The sequence below is a fragment of the Achroia grisella genome, unplaced genomic scaffold (assembly GCF_030625045.1).
Source record: "Achroia grisella isolate CSIRO2021 unplaced genomic scaffold, CSIRO_AGI_Agris_v1 utg5201, whole genome shotgun sequence".
Taxonomy (NCBI): domain Eukaryota; kingdom Metazoa; phylum Arthropoda; class Insecta; order Lepidoptera; family Pyralidae; genus Achroia; species Achroia grisella.
In genome coordinates, this window is record NW_026712911.1 from 540,513 (window position 1) to 562,333 (window position 21,821).

At 31.6% G+C, this 21,821-nt stretch overlaps 3 protein-coding genes across 9 annotated transcripts in view; 1 reads left to right on the forward strand and 2 right to left on the reverse strand.

Moving 5' to 3' along the window:
- Positions 1-4,559, forward strand: part of LOC131847344 (calcium-binding protein E63-1) — a 27,254-nt gene extending 22,695 nt beyond the window's left edge. The window contains 3 exon segments of the mRNA XM_059196913.1: positions 575-707; positions 1,244-1,392; positions 3,252-4,559. Coding sequence (XP_059052896.1) covers positions 575-707; positions 1,244-1,392; positions 3,252-3,274 — 305 coding nt within the window. The 3' untranslated portion in view covers positions 3,275-4,559.
- Positions 4,560-5,140: 581 nt separating this feature from the next.
- On the reverse strand, positions 5,141-7,137 carry LOC131847345 (NADH dehydrogenase [ubiquinone] 1 alpha subcomplex subunit 6-like). Its single transcript, XM_059196915.1, has 3 exons — positions 6,825-7,137; positions 6,315-6,430; positions 5,141-5,418 (listed from the first exon to the last, which is right to left on the reverse strand). The coding sequence occupies exons 1-3, from the start codon at positions 6,952-6,954 to the stop codon at positions 5,290-5,292; spliced, it is 375 nt and encodes a 124-aa protein (XP_059052898.1). The 5' UTR covers positions 6,955-7,137; the 3' UTR covers positions 5,141-5,289.
- Positions 7,138-7,593: 456 nt separating this feature from the next.
- LOC131847312 (NADH dehydrogenase [ubiquinone] 1 alpha subcomplex subunit 6-like) lies at positions 7,594-21,618 on the reverse strand. Of its 7 annotated transcripts, none has more exons than XM_059196859.1 (15): positions 21,567-21,618; positions 20,901-21,023; positions 15,672-15,820; positions 15,384-15,416; positions 15,068-15,155; positions 14,419-14,571; positions 13,306-13,456; positions 12,594-12,810; positions 12,198-12,257; positions 11,571-11,697; positions 11,177-11,316; positions 10,987-11,099; positions 10,486-10,656; positions 9,629-9,756; positions 8,518-8,607 (listed from the first exon to the last, which is right to left on the reverse strand). In XM_059196859.1, the coding sequence occupies exons 2-13, from the start codon at positions 21,013-21,015 to the stop codon at positions 10,548-10,550; spliced, it is 1,455 nt and encodes a 484-aa protein (XP_059052842.1). In that variant the 5' UTR covers positions 21,016-21,023; positions 21,567-21,618; the 3' UTR covers positions 8,518-8,607; positions 9,629-9,756; positions 10,486-10,547. The 7 variants fall into 7 exon arrangements, with proteins under 7 accessions (XP_059052847.1, XP_059052842.1, XP_059052841.1 ...); XM_059196858.1 differs by having other exon boundaries at positions 9,629-9,797; XM_059196862.1 differs by lacking the exon at positions 21,567-21,618 and adding an exon at positions 15,912-16,022 and having other exon boundaries at positions 9,629-9,797; positions 20,901-20,974.
- Between the last annotated feature and the right edge of the window lie 203 nt (positions 21,619-21,821).

The following is a 21,821-nucleotide window of genomic DNA, read 5'->3' on the forward strand; positions in this document are numbered from 1 at the left end:
TGTAATATTATCTTATCTGTGCTCTAAGTAACAACTCATTAACGCCCACAGCAGTCTATAAGTTCTTCGGCTTGATATAAATTTTTATTACATGTTCATCTTCTGTATTTTATATTTATAGTACATATAGTGTATTGTTATTTCTACGGATAAAAATGAGTAGTGCTGATGCACTCTTAATCTGCGACCACACGGATATTTACATTCATTATTAATCAATAATTGAAGTGTTTTGATAGAACTTAGGTAAGGTGTTAGATAAGATAAATAAAGTAAACAAAAGTATAACATATCAATAAATTGATAGTAAACAAACCCTATACTCGGGTTTTTGTGTAATGTACTTGTGTTATACTATGTACCTACTTTATATTGATTGTTTGTCTGTGTTAAAGTTTGTCTGTTCGTTACCTTTTTATAAATAAAAAAGTCTCAACGGATATCAATGAATATTAAAAAATACATTAATCGAAGAATAAGTGATATCACGAGAACCGACAAATGTATCTCAACAAAGCAGACGAAATCTCTTAACAGCTAGGTATTGATGATATAAATTTCTCATTGCTTCCAGGCAATGGACTAATAGATGAGAATGAATTTATGCAGTGGGTAACGAAAATACAGGCATTGCAAGGAATGGATGTTACTGCAGCAGGTGGCGATTCTGAAGAGGAGATTACAAGAGACTTGCTCGCCGCTTTCAAGTGAGTCATTTTCTGTTATTATAATTCAACAGTGATAACAAACCGTTTCTTGCCATAATTTATTAATTTGCTCAGGAATAGCACACGTCTTATAATTGATACAAGTTTTACAAGTCACATTGGCATAAACTAGATTTGGCTAAACACAGTGTCCTTGCATGTCTATTAATGATGGTTTCTACTTTATATGACATAGGCTATTAATCTATGTGTCTCAGTAGAACATAACAAACATTTCAGACTAGTAGACTTTGTATAAAGTCATACATATATATGTGAGGGTACCTCAGGCTCAGCCGCCATGCTGTTTGTTTGTAAGTTCTGTTATGTTTGGTGAATATATGCCAGTGAAATAACAGGGATGAAAAATATATTAGTCCTGAGCAGTAACTCTTTTGTACCATTAGCGTCATATCATGAAGTGGGCTCTTGGTTCTGCTAATGTGTATAGCCGACACCTTTCCGTCGGCCGTCATTGCTTGAAATCCCAGTTACATAAAAACTATTGAAAAATAATACGATTATGAACTTTTCAGAGTGTTCGACCGGGATGACAATGGATATATAACCCGGGACGAGTTGCGTACGGCTCTCGAGATGATTGGTGAGCCAGTAACAGACGCGCAGCTGAACCAAGTCCTCGCGCTCGGAGACATCGATCACGACGGACGGATTGATTATGAAGGTGTCCTATTATACATATTTAATATTAATAATAATTTACACTAAGCCGTTCATCAACCCGGCCAGTCCTAAGTAAAGCTTGTGTTATGGGTTAAGTAATTGATAGAAATACTTTAATACATTTGTATAATATATAGGGGAGGTGGTGGCAAGATGGGGTACTTAAGCTTTAAAGGTCTGTAATATAAAAAATTACATAGTGAAACAATCATAATTATTTTTTAAATAACAACTAATTATTATTATTCTTATATTTGGTGTCATTAGGAACTTTAGGTAACACATTTGAGAGACAAAAAATAAAATAAAGAAAAGGTGTTTTGCCCCGTCTTGCCCCATGGTGCTGGTAAGATGGGGTACCCCCCTGAGGTAAGATGGGGTGATGAGAATGATCCTATGATCTCTGTAGAACAATGATTATTCGAGCTGGCAGAACACGTAGACATGGATGACTTCATCATCATCATCATCATCTTATTTCTACGCAGCTATTATGAGTCCATCTTCCACTTAATGAGCATGATATCCACCCTTCAATGGAAACGGAACAAACTTCATCACAATACATACATGGTGTGTTCCCCCATCTTCACTTTCATCTTCAGATGTTGAAACTCTTCATTGTTTTGCTGTTTTCGGTGATCGGCTATTCTTCTTTAATTTTTTTTTGATCTTTTGTAATAGTTTTCTTCTGTTTTTTTTTATATTCATCTTTTCTCTTTTTTGTTTCTATTTTCTATAGTTTTTCTGTTCAGCTCTGTTTTTTTTGTGGGCGATGACTTCTAATTCTTTTTTGTAGGAGGCGACGTGATAATTGCTGTGTGTCCACGCTTTTTAGCAACACGAGAGAATTTCCTTAGGAAGCCTTAACTTTTCTCTCTATAACCTATTTTTTCATCCAAAACCGCTTGAACTCTTCGCTTCCCGCATGGATTCTTCGGATCACGACCGACGACGTTAATCGTAGAATCATTCTAAGAAGACAAACTCACAAAAACGAACTCATTTTTTGGAAAACAAACTAGAACCGAATTATTCTCATCAGTTACCCCATATTGCCTGCAGAGCCCTTTTATATAAAAAAAAAAATAAATAAAAACAAAACAGTCAATAATATTTAAAGAACACAATGCCTACTTTTTTATAGATTAGTTTAAGCATCAATCACAACAACACCTCACCAGCTAACGATATTTAACAAACCACAGTCACGTGTTAAGCCAGAAGAAAATGTGATAAGCAACTTGCAATAAAACACTTATTTTGCATTTTTTTCGACACTGTGCACTTGTGAACCACTAAACATACGTCGACTGATAAGTCTCATGGTGGCGCGTCGCACGATGATTGAAAGAGCGTGATTGATCAATTTGAACTGTAAATTTTGGTGGGTACCCCGTCTTACCCACTACCCCATCTTACCTCCATCTCCCCTACATATGTAATATACTTACATAGAAAATACCCAAACAGATACAATCATGATTATGAATACAAATGTTTGCGTCGTATGTGTAATCGAACCAACAACCATCGAATTAAAACGGTGTGCTATATAGTACACTATATCTACGTAAATATATAGGTACCTATATACATAGGTACTATATAACACAACTATAGCTGACCCGCGCAACTTGGTCGATCCCACATTTTACCCAGACTTGCAACATTTTTCTTTCTCTGCTCCTATTGGTCGTTATTTAGACTGATGTTATTTAGTTTTGCTCTATATCAGCCTTGCTCAGTATAGGATATGCTACACAATAAATATTTTCAAAATAGAATCGATATGTGAGAATATCCCGGACATGACAAACTAATAATAATATTGGTATAGATAATCTACTTTATTTTCAGAATTTGTGAAGATGTTGCTGTAACGTGTATGGACCTTATTGAGAAAGACCTCATTAGATGTAATGGTATTATTTAAAGACAAATGGCAGCCGCCGAGTGTTTAGGTTGCCTGAGACGTTGCGTCGTAGTATTGTTTAGGCACTCATGTTGATACAAAACTCTTCCATATTTTTGAGCAACCATGTAAATACATTAATTTATATGTTTTAAGTAAAACATGTGGTAGATGAGATAAGAAAATGAATTCATGTTCTGGTGTTGTATATGGTTTCGATGTGTAATTATACCAAAGTAACGAAATTATTTATTTTAGATACGAATCAATTTAAGGCATATTATTTAATAATCAATAGATATATCCATGATAGTATTTATACATTTTTAAGTACCTAATGGAAGAGGTACCTAACAGTTACTTACCTGTTAAACCGAATGTAGATAGGTATACATATTACATGTGTTGTACATAGAAGTAGATACTTTTGTATTGAATAATTGTAACAAATTAAGGTTTATAGTATGTAAATTTACTTAATTATACTGTTATGAATTTAAAATAAAAGGTCAAGTTATTTAAATCGCTCAACAGATAGTTCATGCCGTATTTAATCATTGTTGAAATAATGATTCAGCTATGAAAGTTAGGGAAGTAATTCTCAAACGTCCATAATTGTATTATAGAATAAAATACATAAGTCCAATACCTATTAAAAAAATATAAACTAACATACGTATACTAAATAGTAAATGTCTTTATATATGTATATGGCATTGACTACATATTTATGTACCTAAGAGTGCAAATATTATATTAGGTATTAGACGTTTATTTATTGCTTTATTATATATACCTACACTTATATTGTTCATGTTCATGAGCTTTGTTTTGTATTTATTTTCTTCTATAAATATATATTAATGAAGAACTATGATATGAAATGTCTCAAGACATTACTAATAATAATCACACGTGTTACACATATATATAATATGATAGCACGATAAGAATGTTACACAATTATTTTAACATCAGTGTGACAATTGATGTACATTAAAAAAAAAACATTTTATGGTTGTGAAGAATAAGTTTACCAAATATTAGATACCATGTTATGCTTTTGATGTTTAAATATTTTTTCACTCTATTAATTGTGAATGTTGTACAAAAGAAATTCAATTTAATAATAATAACTCATAGATATGTAAAACTATTGCAAATCTTAATTGTATTTGGGTATATGACTAACTATAAAAATCAAGGAGGTAACAACTTGCTATGAATACAATAATATTACCTAAGTACTAAAACTGAGTATTTATAATTCAGTATTAGTGTAATTTAATATTATACATATATAAATATGTTCGTATACCAGTGACAATTAAACGAGTTGCGAAATGTTTAAGATGTTACTTTAGATATGTCTAGAGCAACATCCTAAATATACTGCTTGACTTAGAGCCACCAAATAAAAATTGGAATTGACATTTGCAATAAGTAATTCTGTGAAATGTTGCAATAAGTAAGCTTTGAAAGGCATGTAATGAGATGAACGTGATGAATAAAAAATTGGAATTTGTTATACGTTGTCATTTTACTATTAGTTCATATTTTATTCTATTCATTAGTTATCTAAGTAAACATATACAAAGAATAATAAAATAGGGCGTTTATGAAGTATATATACTTAGCAGACAAATAAAAATTATATATATTAATCATATTCCGTCTTCCTTAATCATGCTCCTTTATAACCCGACTATTTATAGTCCAGCCATTAGTCTCCATTATTAACAATACCCTCACCCCAGACACGCTTATTGTGTGCAAATAAGCTAATGGGCAAAGATATGGGATACTTAAATAAAAATAAATATTGATAAGTAGGTAACTTTTTTATAATTATAATTAACCGATCTAAACGTATATCTAAAACAATATCAAAATACGAAAAGCTATGTTTGGTATCATTCATTGAACTTTCATTACAATTTTGTTATTAAATATTTGGTAGGTTCTATTGTTCCTTCCTGTTGATTAGTCAGTGCCCGCAAAAAACTTGCCGAGGAAATCATAGGGTTTCGGTTCGGCAGTAGGTTTCCAATGAGCAATGACGTGTCCTTTCTGTTGCCATAGATGTGTTATTTCCTTCAACTCCATATAACCCTAGTTTTAAATAATGAAAATTACTAGATATAGGTAAATGACCCAACATAATTCAAACAGTACCAACCTAAAAAGAGCTTGCGTAATGGATAGGTACTAAACACTAATAGAAATATCACGCAATTAAATTACAATGTAGGTATTCTTCAATATTCGTTATACGTCTATTTCTTGCGTGTCCCTCACCCAAGCCTGATAGCAATACTTTCGATCAAGATTTTGCTGTAAATATTTACGTTTCACTCTACTCGGTTTGTCTTACTCTATAGATATATAGCTGTAAGTAAATATAAGGTTTTTTTTATTATTCTGAAAATTCATTGTAATACACACGTTTTTTTTTAAGAATTAAAATGAAAAATGAAAAAAATACTATTTTTAATTGCTTATACGAATTTTGGTGAATATTGAGTTTTTCAGTTACCTATCAACAGATATATAAAATATGCTAACCCTATGCTGTATATACTGACCAAACATATTATATACTTTTGAATAAGAAAAATTCGAACTCGCTATAATCGGAAGTAAGGCGGCGTGCAAAGTACCCACAACTAGGTCGTAGATATAAACTACATTTCTTCTTCATACTTCTTTGAATATTACATTTACCTATGTAAACTGTATATTGAGTATTTAGATAATATTAGGTACATTTATTCGGATTCAATTACGAATCCAGACTTGTACCTAATTGAATCTTTTTTGTTGCTTATCATATCAACGCAGCTATGCAGAGGTGTTGCCGTAACTGCAACTTTCGTAGGCATTTGATTTCACACACGTTAGCTATTTTAGATTTATTTTGAAATTACGCACATTTATATTTAAGGCAGTTGTTCTGCTACATAATAGATTAGATTAAGATTCCAAAGATAGGAAATAAAACGGTTCACCTTAATCACCAGCAAATCAGTGACGCGAACGTCTGCTACCCAAGCATTTTTATAAAAATATTCCCTAATCTTCCAGCGGCAATCTTCCTCACTCTTAGGAATATCGTAATATTTAACTAGAACAGAATCATAAATTTAATATTCACCGATATTAAAAATGAAATATAGATACTCAACTCCACTGTTTCTTTTGTGGTCATATACTCGTATATTAAGCTATGTCAAAATTGGATCGACTTTGATATTTATTTTTGCTATATATAGACAATGTATTATGTGTAGCTCGTATGTATTTAGTCACAAATTAAATATTTTTTATACATCAGTCATAATCTATTCCACTAATAAACGTATTCTAAGGAGAAAATGTTTATTAGTGGAATCCAAGGGTATCCTGAAGACGTCTTGAATAGAGTGGTTGTGTGCTAGGCTTAGCATACTTTGCAAGCCACGGTGGCAAGTAGGTATAGTAATACACTTTTATATAGATATGTACTAAATCTAATTTACCTATATATGGAATGTAGCGATAAAATGCCCTATAGAGGCCAAGAACCTTTCGGCGAGCCTCGCAGAAATCTCTTGACATCAAAGGTCTCACGTTTTTATAAGCAGTTTTTATAGTCCCCTGTGCAACCATGTTGATTTCAAGTTATTATATGGTAAACAGAACTTACAGAACAATATCTAAAGTATTTTGAGGAGCAATATTTGCCGATAATTGACAACTTAATGTCAAATAGTACATGTAATTTTCAGCAATTTATCTATAGCCAGTAAGTACCTATTTATGTAATATTTTATAACACGATAAAAGTTAGAGATATCAAATAAAAACTGATTGTATATTTCTTATTATTACATTCAAAATCAAATTTTAATTTACCTATAGTATTTTTAGTCTCGAAAATACAAAAGATAATATATATATATATTTTCTTCATGTATAAATCGTAAGTGAAGTGATAACTGTTGTCTATATACATGAACAACAGCGTACACAACATAGAATAGGTAACATTCATAAATTACGTTGACAGTAATTTTTAGAAGTAAGAGATTTTAATATAAGTATAAGTAATAAATTCATGTAACGTAATTTATAGATGTGCCCATATTGTGATGCCTTTAGTATGTTTAATACATTGCTAAAGCTAAAACCTCAATATTAAAGCTGAACATACCTAACTTCAAACCATACAGTGAGTCGAAGCATCTTCATATGGCTATTAACATATATATAGTAAATGACACCAACATTTGTGAATTGAAACATCTATTCTATTTACATAACTTTTTACTTATAATACATTTGAAACTATTGGTAAATATATGTTACATTGTTATTCATTTCCAGAAAAGAATTTTGAAAGGAAATCCTTTGGTTTAGGTTCTTCAGTTGGTTTGAAATAAGTCATTATGTGACCTTTTTGTTTCCACAACTTCACCGTTTCCTGTAGCTCCATTTGCCCCTGAAATCATACCAGTTTTTATGTACTGTGGTTATTATATGATTTATGTATTATCTGTATTCTATAAATTCTCTTCTGTCCTCTATCTTGCCATAACATAATAAAGATTTCAGACATGAGTGTACTTGATATGTGCAGGAGCTAGTGGAGTGTGGTACATCCAAATCTAAATCCTACTAGCAATGCCTACCCAGAAGCTGTTATGTTAAGTAAATTGATATTTGGACTGGTTATTTCATTATTTATATTGACTATGTAAGCCTTGCATGATAAGATGACAATATAAAAATGACATTTGTAGATGTACTAGCTATGTGATTATCACTTATTTTCATATAAAAAGATATGTCCTATTTTTTTATATGAAAATAAGTATAGTAGCAATTTGTAGCAGTTACCAAGTTCAAAAGTTTTATGTGGCATAGGACTAAATAAGACCAACACATACATCAAACCCAAATGATAGGAAAAAATGTCTAGGACATCATTACCCTTAACACTTTTTGCCTTCAATTAGGTTAAACCTACTGTGTTGTTTTTTTTCAAATATTTTTATTTTATTTGTCTTTGGTAATTGAGCAAAAATATTTGATTCCGTATAATAATTTTCGTTCAACTCTGAATTACTTCAACAAAACAGTATATTATTCATTGAATTTACATTCACTCTAAGAATATTCAGAAGAAATAAAAAAAAATAGGTACCTTAATTATAAGCATATCAACAACTCTGATATCAGTGACATCTTTGTTTTTTATAAACAACTCCTTCAATTTTTCTCTACACTGTTCTTCAGATTTTGGGATGTCATAATCCTTTACTGAAAATGTATCCAAATTTCTTAAAAAACCTATTTAATTTACTGTTTACTCATTACAAAATTATATATTAAACTAGTTTAGTTATTAAACTTCCTTGCACCGAGAATTGGTCATGTTATTAACCAAAAGTTAGAACTACATCAACTATATTTAATAAACATCAGAATGTTCAATATCCTATACATTATAATAAAATAAGAAAGTACAAAGACATACAAGAGCACTGCTATTCTGAGTTTTCTGCTTAAAGGTGACTCTTTTTGGTACTTAATTACAGCACATAAAGATTATAACTCTTGTTTTCTAAAATTAATTCATTTATTTACTTAAAATTCAACAGCACTATATGATGCTAATAAATCAATACATTGGGCACATATTTTTTACATATTATATAAGTGATAGAAACATAGTACCACCAGTTTATGGGAGGTATAAATATAATATAAGAAATATGTATTTTATTATTATTATTTATCGATTTCAATATTTAATATGATGACATAATAGAGTGCATACCGACCTATGTGTGGAACTTGACGATACCAAGCCTTGTACAAGTTGAGTACTCTTTTTCTGGCTTCAACAGAATTTAAAGACAGCAATGGCTTTACAGTTTTGGTTCCAATTTGTATTGCTTGTTTTGTAGACATTTTCGTATTCGATTTAAAAATAATGCATCGAAAATGTAAGAATTATTTTCTGACGGAAAATATTAAAACACACGAAATGATAATGTTGTCAGTAGTTTGTCAGTTAAGCAGTCATTCATTCAGTCGTCAATCTTATGTTTTTTATTCTGTTTATCCTTTAACGGTAGGGCAAAGGGAACTGTGCCCATACAGCCATGTCTGCATGTTTTTGAATTTCTTAATTTTTTGCTTATTGCTTAGTTTATTTTATATGTCTTAAATTGTTAAAATAATGTAGTCGTACAGTGCAAAAAATGTTCTTGAGTCTCTAAATAGTTCGTGAAGTGAGCAGGGGACACGCCCCCTGCTATGGCAGACTACGTAGTACCTCAAGTAGTCTCCCGGACAGAAGAACTCGTCGCATAGAAGAACTATGATATATCTGAACACACTCCAAGCGACAAAACTTCCCCCGAAATACATCACACTGAAGAGCACATCCCACGCTTCCGCCATCTCGAAAATCCAAAGGGAGAATCAATTCGTCAGTATAATCTCTGTTTGATTGACAACAAACAACTCATTATAAACAAGTCATGAGAAAGTATTTCTCTGTCCAAAATAGCAATTATGTACCTATTGGACAAAAGAGGATCCATGGGTTTGTTGAAATAAACTGAATTTAAATTAATATGAGTAGGTATAATAATGTCAATAAGTATTTTTGAATTGACGGAAGAGAACGAAATTTCGCACAAATATTTTATATATAGAAGCAGTGCATGCAGAAAGCTAATTCTTTCTAAATTATGCATAATAACACTACACCGTGTATTTGACACACACGTGCATATACCTATATTCTGTTCATTGCCAGTGCTAGTATAACTTAATACACAAAGCTTTTCATTTCAGCCAGATCCGAAGAATATCATTCATTCGTCCAGATAGTACATTTATTTTTTCAAAGTTTCGTCAATTGTATATACACAATTATTAAAACAAGGATCACATTACATAATATTTATTTAAATATTAGTGATATATATTTTTTTATTATTCTGTAAACAATTCAACACTAGATTCCTTATATTTTTATACCTACTTACAATCCAATTACATACAAAACGAACACAATTTAGACGAAGTTAATAAAAAACAAAAAAGTTAAAATTAAAACACTGAGTACACCTTCTGTCTCAAATATTTTCTTAAAATATAATTTTAGAGAATAACAATACACACCTTTCTATATTTAGTTTTGATAATAAAATCTGAACGAAGTTTGGGTACCGACTGTCAGCGTTTTATAAAAGACAAGTTTTCCCTCCATGCTTTGGTGTAAGATCAGAGCTATAAGGATTTATCAGGAACGTGTCTTTCATTCTTCCAGGCATATATGTAAAATATATGTCACTGAAACATGAAAAAAACTGATATAACCAAAAAAATTTTTTGCTTATCTATCTATACATCTATACATATAAATAAAATTGGAGTGTCTGGTTGTAATATTGAAAAAACCGTTTTTTACTACATGCATATAAATATAAATACGGTAAATACACCAAAATATCATTTTTTACAATTTTTGTTTGTCTATCTGTTTGTTCCGGGTAATCTCTGAAATGACTGGACCGATTGTGACGGAACTTTTTTTGGCAGGTAGTTGATGTAATAAGGAGTAACTTAGGCTACTTTTAAATATAATGAGTTCATACAGCTGTAAATAACAAAACGACTTACAGAAATGGTTTACTCGGATACGCATCATACTTGGTTGTAGACCACCAGAGACGTGTCTGCTCAACTTGCTTAATTTTATTTCTTGTTACGAAATCATTAAGTAATATATCAAACTGCAAGATATGATAAGATAAAAAACACATTATTGAACACATTATGGACATTAATAACTTAATATAACATGTTATACCAGATTTTGAACCAACTGCCGATGTGACCAATTCATATGTTCAAGTTGTTTCATAGTAAATGGAATTCTGTACGCTCGAGCTCTGAAATCCATATGCTTCAGATCTAACCATCTACGTTGTGATTGCAGAATTAATCGTTCTGAAATATATTACACTTATACATCTTTAATTCACAATAAATACTGTTTCAATCTCTTAATTAAATTTAATGGCAGGTCTCGTAAACAGAATTGGTCGGTAGGATTCAAAATAAATACGTTAAACTATAGGAGTACATTTAGAACAACTTAACAAAACAAAGTCTCTTACTCTTTCTACTTGGCTGAATCTTGACGACTACTCGAAAATTTAAGTTTAAATGAATTAATTTTAATTTTATTATTATCTACTTACTATGTTCTTTTGGACCTATTTTGCCTTTAACTCGATTCCTTACCCATTCTTGTAGATTATTTAAAAGATTCGCTTGTGGTAGATGAGGAATTAGCAGGGGAGTATCTGATAAATCGGCTAAAAGCGCCTGCAAGATTAATGGAGCTTATTTATTTATGCATTGGTCAAAAATATTACTATATTAGTTTTCAAAATTAATCACATAGTTTCCAAATATTTTCATATGTCCTTATAACTTCTATAAATTAGTAGGAGAGAGCGCCGTATCGGAACAATATACTACCCATGAAGATATCTATATATAGAACAAAAACATTGCGAGTTCAAATCATTATTTGTGTGAAATGAAACGAAACGAAATGATTTGAAATTTTATATGCATATTATACAGTTATTCAGATATTAGGCAATATGTCCAGGTAATAATATTATTGGCAACTGATAAATTGCCCCAATTTATGGGTATGCAAATTTTGAATAGGTATATTCAAATTAAATAATCTATAACGTCATAGTTTAAAGTTACAATATAATGCACTATTATAATTATAGATATATTAATAGTAAATGTATAGTAATATGTAGTAACAAATGCATTTAAACAGAACAAAGTTTCGTATAAGTTACCGCTAAAAGATCTTTCTCCTTGAGTCCAGTAGCCGATATTGTCGGTGTAGACGGTTGAGGCTGGAAGTTGAACATTAAAAATAGCGACTGTCATATAACAATTTTTCATAACACTGGATTTGCAAACAACCTGTCGACCCATACCCATATTACGGTATGTGGGCAACCGTCGCTTACATGAACATCACTACGGACATTACATCGTTATTTGTAGACCGTGGTAGCCCATATGTGTAGCCATTCCTGAAGACTAAGGTACCTTGCATACGTAACTCTACAATTTATATCACTCTACAAATCAAAACTGAGTTTACAAAGCAACCTGCTTTGCGGTCTATATAGGAGAGACAGAAGTACTCACATATAATAATTAGAGCATTTAAGTTTGGGCATTACCGTAGGTTCGGCGGACATTAATACCTCCTTGACTGTATCCTTTATAAAATCATCCATCGGATCCATTTGATAAACTTTAGCTTTATCAATCCAAAATGGGCCATGTCTTGTAGCCTGGTGAAAGTATTTCTCTTTTATTTTCCCTTCATGGTAGAGATCATACAAGTGACCGCATTTGCATTTTGATCCTTTTAAGTATTGCATTACAGGCTCTTCCCTGCGAAAGAAATAGATAGATAATAACATACGATCACAGTAACGGTTACTTTAAGTAGTATATGAAACGAAACTACTTCAAGTTATCCTAGCTATATTAGTAATTTCTTGTTATTTTATAAATAATGAGACCAATCTTATTTGTGAATTAGTACACTTATTGATGTCAGACCTCAATAAAGTTCCAATTACCTGCTCAAGGTATTTCTTTTAGTCTGTATACTCCACAGATTCTCTAATAGATATTGAGAGTTCATGCCATTGCATGCATCATCGTGTGATAAAAATAATGCAATCGGAAATATTTTGTCAAAACCAATGTTTGTCAAGACCTACGTAGACTGATAATTCATATAAGTTTTTGAATGAAGAAGTTAAAGTAGAATATAATCTGGTGTAGGAATATAGGTACCAATACATTATTAAAATCCGTCCAGTTATGTAATTGTTATGAGGAAACAAACTTAACATTCAGAATTTAGATATAAATATATACCATTTAGTTAAACAGTCACAAGTTTCATCACATTCTTCTTTAACTTCTTTTGGAAATTTCCAGAATCCATTAAGAGATGTAATGTATTCTCCACCTATAGGTACAGTCCCGCCGTTGATAGGTATGTAGCCAGTTGGAAGTAATGCGACATCTATAAGTATAAATTTGTAATATTGCTCATTAGAAATCATATTTTATGTGGCAAATAAGCTGACGGACGGTCGAATTAATGGAGAGTGCTAACCCAGGGTCAGTAATAATTATAAAATTATTTACAATAGTGTATACCTAATACCGAATTAAATATCTTGCCGTTTGTTGAAAATGAATATATAAAGTATGTAATCAAATTATAAATACAACCAATAGTAAACGATTTGAATTTTCTCATAAAATGCAGTAAATAATTTCACCCTTAGATATGTATATCTTTGCCTACTACGGATTTATCTACGCCCCACTAGATATTATTATCTTTTGTCAAAATTATTAACATTTGTTTAACAAACTGTTTAAATAACGTTATTACATATTTACGCCATATAAATTAAGTAACATAAAATATATTTTACACTAGCTGTACCCGCAACTTCGTCTGCGTGGAATTTAACTTTATTTCTCTAAACTAAAAGTAGCCTAAGTTACTCCTTATTGCATCAGCCAAAAAAGTCCCGCCAAAATCGGTCCAGCCATTTCAGAGATTAGCCGGAACAGACAGATAGACAAAAATTGTAAAAAATGTTAGTTTGGTGTATGTACCGTATTTATATTCATGTGCATGTTGTAAAAAACGGTTATTTCAATATTACAAATCCAATTTTATTTAATATAGATAAATACAAATTAAATTGCTTTTAATGTGTTTATTATCGCATTTTTTTATAATCTGAATTATCTGGTACAGTTTAAAATAAGTGAAATGATTAATTCCTCTTAAGCAGTAAATGCTATACCAATAAAATGACACTAAATTACTATACCGATAAAACGTCATTTAGAAAGATTTTCGAAAGAGTTTCAATATTCTTTGATTTTTTTTATAAATATCGGGACTCGGTTTCGTTCGGGTATCGTGTACCTGAATACTAATTAATACAATTATGGATACATTACTAGACAAAAGATATCTTGGTTTTCCGCCGGCAAAAGAAACACCTCCCACTTGATACTGCACATTCTTAAAAGGAGATTTGTATTTAGCTTTTGCTTTCTTTTTGAGCATCCTTAATTTGATCATATAGGCAACCATTTTTGGATCTGTACTACCTAAAAGCGTTAAACATAATATTTGTTACTTTTGTACTTTTAAACACAAAAATAGACGTATAATCTGCAGGTATCATTGATGTCAATAAAAATTACATATCACAATAACGTCCGAAAGGTATACACATATATGTATTTTTTTATTGGGGGTTTTGGGCTATTGTCAGGTACTAAGACCTAGACTGAGTATATGATATATAAGAATTGAAGTATATTTTTGGGAGCGATAGATTCTATCTCCTCAGGATAGGGTTTATGTTTTCCAAAGGTAATATTTTTTTATTCGTTTGCATGCATTTGTGGGCTACAACCACATAGGATGTGTTTCATTTCCTCTTCAGCTTGGCAAAATCTGCACATAGTTGTTAAGCTGTCAGAATGGTATCATGCATTTTATTACTTATATAGATTACTTAAAAAATCTGTTTTAAAATATTTCATATATATATGTAATGATGATATTTAATAAAATATTTATATTGTTCAAAATACTTACGCAAAGTACTAGGTGGTTCCCAAAACTTATAATTACAGACTCTCTCAGATTGTTTTTCTTTCTTGTTTCTATCTTTTCGCTTTTCCAGCTTAAAATATATAGGTAATTAGTAATATTACATCGGTATGTAAATCATATAAGTATAAATATGCGTTTGGTAAGTACATTTCTGTTATAGTCGGCTAACGCTTTCTATTCATACCAAAACAAGAGCAGGTTGGATTATCTGTAGTGTATACAAGATTTATATATACCATGATGGATAAAATATATAAATACTATTTGCATTTCTATGGCATCAAAGTATAATACTTACGAAAACTTGATCACTGCGCAAATTCTCGTAGCTCTAGAAAATAAATAATAAATTTATTTCATTAACCAAGATGTCTTATATTTCCTTAAGCCGGGGCTGGGTTCTCCTTGTAAGCATATTAATAAAATCCTTGCAATAATATTAATTTGATAAGTATCAAAACAAATATTTTTAAGATCTAATTATTTATTATAATATATAGGTTAGTAGAGAAAGTTCAATACTAACTAGATTCGAACAATAATATTGTTAGGAAGTTCATACAGGATATTCATCAATATTTCTTACCGTTTCGCTCCTGAGCCTAAATTTATAAGTTAGGGGCATTGGTTTGTGTTTACTTTTTGTCCCTGAAGAGTGCTTACAGTATAACGGTACACAAATTTGCTGCAAATATTCGCCATAACGGACATTTGGTTGATAATATTTCTTTTGTCCTGAAATAAAATCATCGATAAACAAATTATTTCGATTAAAGGCGGTTGAATACCTATACTTAACGTCTTTGGGAATTGGTAATATATGTACCTTACTTGGAGATTATTGCCATTAAAAATTTAGTAATAAAACTGTTGTAGGTGCTGATGCAACTTCAATTTACTTGTTTTTGGAACTCGATTTTTCAATTAAAATTGTCCTCTTAAAATATGTATTTACGATATATACATATATCGTAAATACATACATAGTATACATAGAAAATACAGTTTACATGGTAAACTTAAACATAAAAATACTGACATAACAAATAATTCTATTAATATTTGTGACATAAATACTATGACTGCAGATTTAAACTGCTCACAAAGACAAAGGGAAAGCAATCAGAATTAATAATTGTTCATCAGAACATACAAAGTTTTCCCGGCAGCGAGTTAATTATACAATTATTTTTAGAAAAGTATAATATTGATATTGTCTGTTTCACAGAACATTGGCTTAAAGAGAGCAATATGATGTTCAATTTAAATAATTATAACGTTGTCAGCTGCTTCAATAGAAAGTCAGTTAACAGAGGCGGGTCTATGATAATTGCAAGAAATAATATTAAAGTAAAGGAACGTGCTGACATTGTTAGACTTTCTATTGAGTGTTGTATAGAATTATCTTGTATAGAACTAGAAAATTATATCCTTATATGTGTGTACAGGCCTCCTAATAGTGATTACAATGTTTTTGAAGGGGTGATGGAGGATATTTTAAAAAAAATATTTAATAATATTAAAAAAATTATTGTATGTGGAGATTTTAACGTTGATATTCTTTGTAACACACCCACATGTACAAAAATTATTAGTTTATTTCAGTCATTTGATTTAAGTCATGTCTTTCATGAACCCACTCGTGTAACTGCCACGTCTGCTACTTGTCTTGACAATGTTTTTTGTAACTGTGAGTATACAGAAAAATTCATAATAAATAAACTTCCTTCAGATCACTGTGGTCAAGTTGTTAAGTTTAACAGTCAGATCAATAAAGTCAACAATAATAAAAAATCAAAAAGACAAATAAATGTTTACAATATTAACAAATACAAAAGCGCGATTAAAAATAAATTGGATTTGCTGTTACAATATAGTAATAATCCTGATTATCTTTACACCAAGCTAATTACTATTCTATCAGGAGAATATGAACAATTTTTCAAGAAAAAAGAAGTTTATGTTAAATCGAAATTCACGGAATGGGCAACAGTAGGTATACTTAGAAGTAGAAATATTTTGTTTGATTTATACGATCAAAAAAAATATCGATTTGATGACAAATTAACCACTTATGTGAAAAATTATTCAAAAATTTTTAAAAAAGTTTGTATTACGGCTAAATCTAATTATATTAATAAACAAATTAACCAGTCTTCTGACAAAATTAAAACCATCTGGGGCATTATAAATAAAGAAACCGGAAGATCTAAATTAGCCTATAATCAATTTGCATTAAATTATGATAATAAATTAATAACAGCAACAAAAGATGTAGTTAATGTTTTTGAAGATTTTTTTGCTAATATTCCGATTAATATTACATCTTCTCTGGACTCATCTCCATCTCGAGCAAAAATATTACTAGAGTCTAATATCGGTTGTTGTGCTTTAAGATTTAAATTTTCACATGTTAGCCCCGTTCATATCATAAAAATATTCAAACATCTAAATTTAAAAAATACAGAAGACCTTTGGGGCATGTCTGTAAAAGTAGTTAGTTCTTTCATAGATATTGTTGCTCCATATCTAGCTACTATTTTTAATAAATGTATTGATAATGGGACTTTTCCACAATTAATGAAATTTAGCAAATTAATCCCACTATTTAAATCAGGAGATAAATTTGAGCCAGGGAACTATAGACCTATATCTATTTTGCCAGTTCTAAGTAAGGTGTTTGAAAAGATAATGTTAAATCAAATGTTACAACACTTCAGGGATAACCGACTGCTTCACAGTCAACAATATGGTTTCACCGCCGGCAAGTCTACCACTGACGCAGGTGTAGCGCTGATAACACATATTTTCCAATCATGGGAGAAGTCACAGGATGCACTCGGAGTTTTTTGTGACCTATCAAAGGCATTTGATTGCGTGGATCATAAAACACTTTTGTACAAGCTCGAACATTATGGTATAAAAGATAATGATCTAAAATTAATGAGAACTTATTTAGAGGATAGGGTCCAAACTGTAGATATTGACGGTATAAAATCTAAGGGAGCTGATATTGGGATGGGCGTTCCACAAGGGTCAATCTTAGGCCCCTTTCTCTTTTTAATTTACATAAATGACCTACCCTTTATGGTAGAGAAAATTGCAGATATAGTGCTGTTTGCGGATGATACTTCGTTAGTGTTTAAAATTGGACGTCAAACTAATCAATTAGACGATGTAAATTGTGCTATGTCTGCTATATTAAATTGGTTTACATGTAATAATCTATTATTAAATTCCAGCAAAACAAAGTGTATAAAATTTACACTTCCTAATGTAAGACCAATAAATACACAGTTATTGCTTAATAACGAAATAGTAAATTTTGTTAATGATACAGTTTTTTTAGGTATAACAGTGGACTCGAAATTACAATGGGGGCCCCATATTTCAAAATTGGCCAATAGACTCAGTTCAGCTGCATATGCAATTAGAAGAATTAGGCAATTAACAGACGTGGCGACGGCTAAACTTGTATACTTTAGTTATTTCCATAGCATTATGTCATATGGTATACTACTGTGGGGTAAAGCAGCCGATATAAATACTATATTTATTTTACAAAAGAGAGCCATACGTTCTATTTATGGTATGGGTTCAAGAGAGTCATTACGTCAGTGTTTTAAAGATTCAAATATCCTCACCGTTACTTCACAATACATTTATGAGAATATCATGTATACACGGAAGAATTTAGACAGTTTTAGAAAACTTAAAGACTGTACAAATAGAAACTTACGCAATAAAAATAAGCTAATTTTACCTAAATGCCGCCTGCACAAAGTCAGTAATTCATTCTATGGTAATTGCGTAAGATTTTATAATAAACTGCCAGAATCTGCACTAAATCTGACAGAGAGGCAATTCAAATCTTATATTAAACAATTTTTATGTAAGAAAGCCTATTATAGGATAGACGAATTCATAGAAGACAACATATCAAGTAAATAATTAGTTTATTAGCATACAACGTTATAATTTGTTTATCTCATTGCTTTCTTGATTCAATTATTTTAGAAATATGAAAGCGTAGCGGGTTTTGTATTAATTGCCGCATGCATTCTTATGTGAAATGTGAATACTATAAACATCAGATGGCAATTGTGAGTAGCTATGACGTGGTCTGGTGTTTTGAGTAGTCATGCTCACTAAAATGTCCAGACTTGTGGCGGCGTGGTGGGCCGGGTCATTGGGCTCCCTAAAATATGGTCGAGCGCAGTGATGGCTGGCTCATCCGTCATACTCGTGAACGGGTGCTGCTTGTAGGGACTGGTCTGCTCTAATCACTATGACTGATTTCCTCTTATTAATTGTTTAACCAGTTGGTTATTTATTCAATATTTTTTTCTTTTTGAGTATTTAATTGAATTAGTGCTAATCGGTGGTTTGTATTCACACACTTAAACTTAAATTGTAAGTAAGAATAAATTATTTAAAAGAGCAACACACAAGTTTCTTGCTTGTTCTTCTTGTGATGAGACAGCATTCCGAATGAGCGGTAGATTAAAAAAAAAAAACGTTATGACTATTCAAAAGTGCTTCAATGTAAGTTTATTTGAATAAATGATTTTCTATTCTATTCTATTCTAATAGCCAGACCCATACAAACAATCATACTCATGAATACAAATGTTTGTGCCATGCAAGGAATCAAACCCGCGACCATCGGACTTAAAGCGGTATGCTAGATCGCTAGACCACCGACGTCGTCTTGATCTTATTAGACAATTCGGAGATTCATTTACAATTTTACAAATTTACAATTAGAGAAGAGGAAAGGACGGTTTGTATAATATTTTAACAGTGTTTCAACCGCCATGATCACGGGTAAATTGAAGAGCAGCGGGCAGATGGAAAATAAAATAATTTCATGGCCATCATGGGCAGACGCATTCGTCTACCTACAATACGTCCTCGTCTGTTGCTATTATTCAAAATAAAACATGGTAAGATCCTGTGTTTTATTTACTAATCATACGTGTAAATAATGATATGCATCAAATTTAAAAGAGTACATTACTACGTCCTATATAACTTCATAGAATTATAGAATAATATTGTTCAATCTCTCATTATAGTTTTTTTTTATGATAATGGAATGGTGTAACCGCCTGCGCTAACGGTTTACGCTGGTGGGGCACCAGTGGAGGATGATAAGATGAGCATGAGTTCAGGTCAGTTAGACCATCGTGACAATATCACCAAGAATTTATCACGATGGTTTCCAGGGGGAACCGCGTGGAGGTCAACCTGACATGGTACATCGCTAGCAATAAGATAATCAATACACATTACTAACAATCCCCCTCTATCAATTATAGTAGCTAGGTATATAATGACATGTGTTCGTTTTCAAGTTGAGATGATTGACTCACAGACAGCAAAATGGTTAATCAAAATTTAGTAATGTAATAACATTACAAAATTTTGATTAACCATTTTGCTATGATAAAATTTTGTACAATAGGCAGCCTACTTATATCATTGTGCTAGTTTTCATCTCTGTGAACTATGTTGACGATCTTGGTGGAGTAGCGTTTTAGCACACCGCTTTATAATTGATGGTCGGGTTCGATTTCTCGCACGGTGCAAATCTTTGTATTCTCATGCGAGTACTCGTTGTTTAGCAACCATAATACTAGCTACTAGCTTTGCTTAGTTTAGCTGCTTATATCGCGCTGTGTGAGATATTCTGGGTTATTTGTATTATGTATTAATATTATCTTATATTAATTATATTATTATTATCTTAACCCTTACGATTTTACATAACTCCTACTAGTTACTATAGATCTGATAAAATATTTTTTCATACTTATTTGCACTACAGGTGGTACAGTTTTTTTGACTTGCGTTAATGTTTCAAGTCGTTGAATGCACTCCTCTAGATCAACAAATACTAAACTTGACATCAAAATCATAGCATTCATATCATATTCTAAAACAAAAAAACTGTAATTAAAATGGCAAAGAAGCTGACGACTGACTTGATGATGTATGGACTACATTACGTTATGATGAGACACCCGCGATACCATTTATGCGCTGCTGTTCCAAATAAATAAGATGCCCATGCCTCTAAACCTGTAATTTGTCTGCCACCCTAGAACTGATACATAGGTTATAAATCAAGCTGTTTGGCGGCTGAAATAGGCGACACTGAGAAAACCGCGCAGATGGAGGGGACGGGGATTACTAGTAATTTAGACTGATGACCCCCTTGCTAGCAATGTACCATGTCAGGTTGACCTCCACGCGGTTCCCCCGGAAACCATCGTGATAGATTCCTACTGAATTTGTGACGATGGGCTAATTGACCTGACCTCAAGCTCATCTTATCGTCCTCCACTGGTGCCCCGCACAATGTAAACCGTTTGCGCAGGCGGGTGCACCATACCATTATCATCCATTAAAAAACCCTGCGCAGATGGTATCGTTGTTTAATTTTTAAATAGGTAAAATACAAAGATCTTAATAATACCTGATCTTAATTCGCTGGGTAGTTTTTTATAAACCGCTGAATATAAATTCCATATAAAGAAAGAAAACCGCGCAGATGGAGGGGACGGGGATTACTAGTAATTTAGACTGATGACCCCCTTGCTAGCAATGTACCATGTCAGGTTGACCTCCACGCGGTTCCCCCGGAAACCATCGTGATAGATTCCTACTGAATTTGTGACGATGGGCTAATTGACCTGACCTCAAGCTCATCTTATCGTCCTCCACTGGTGCC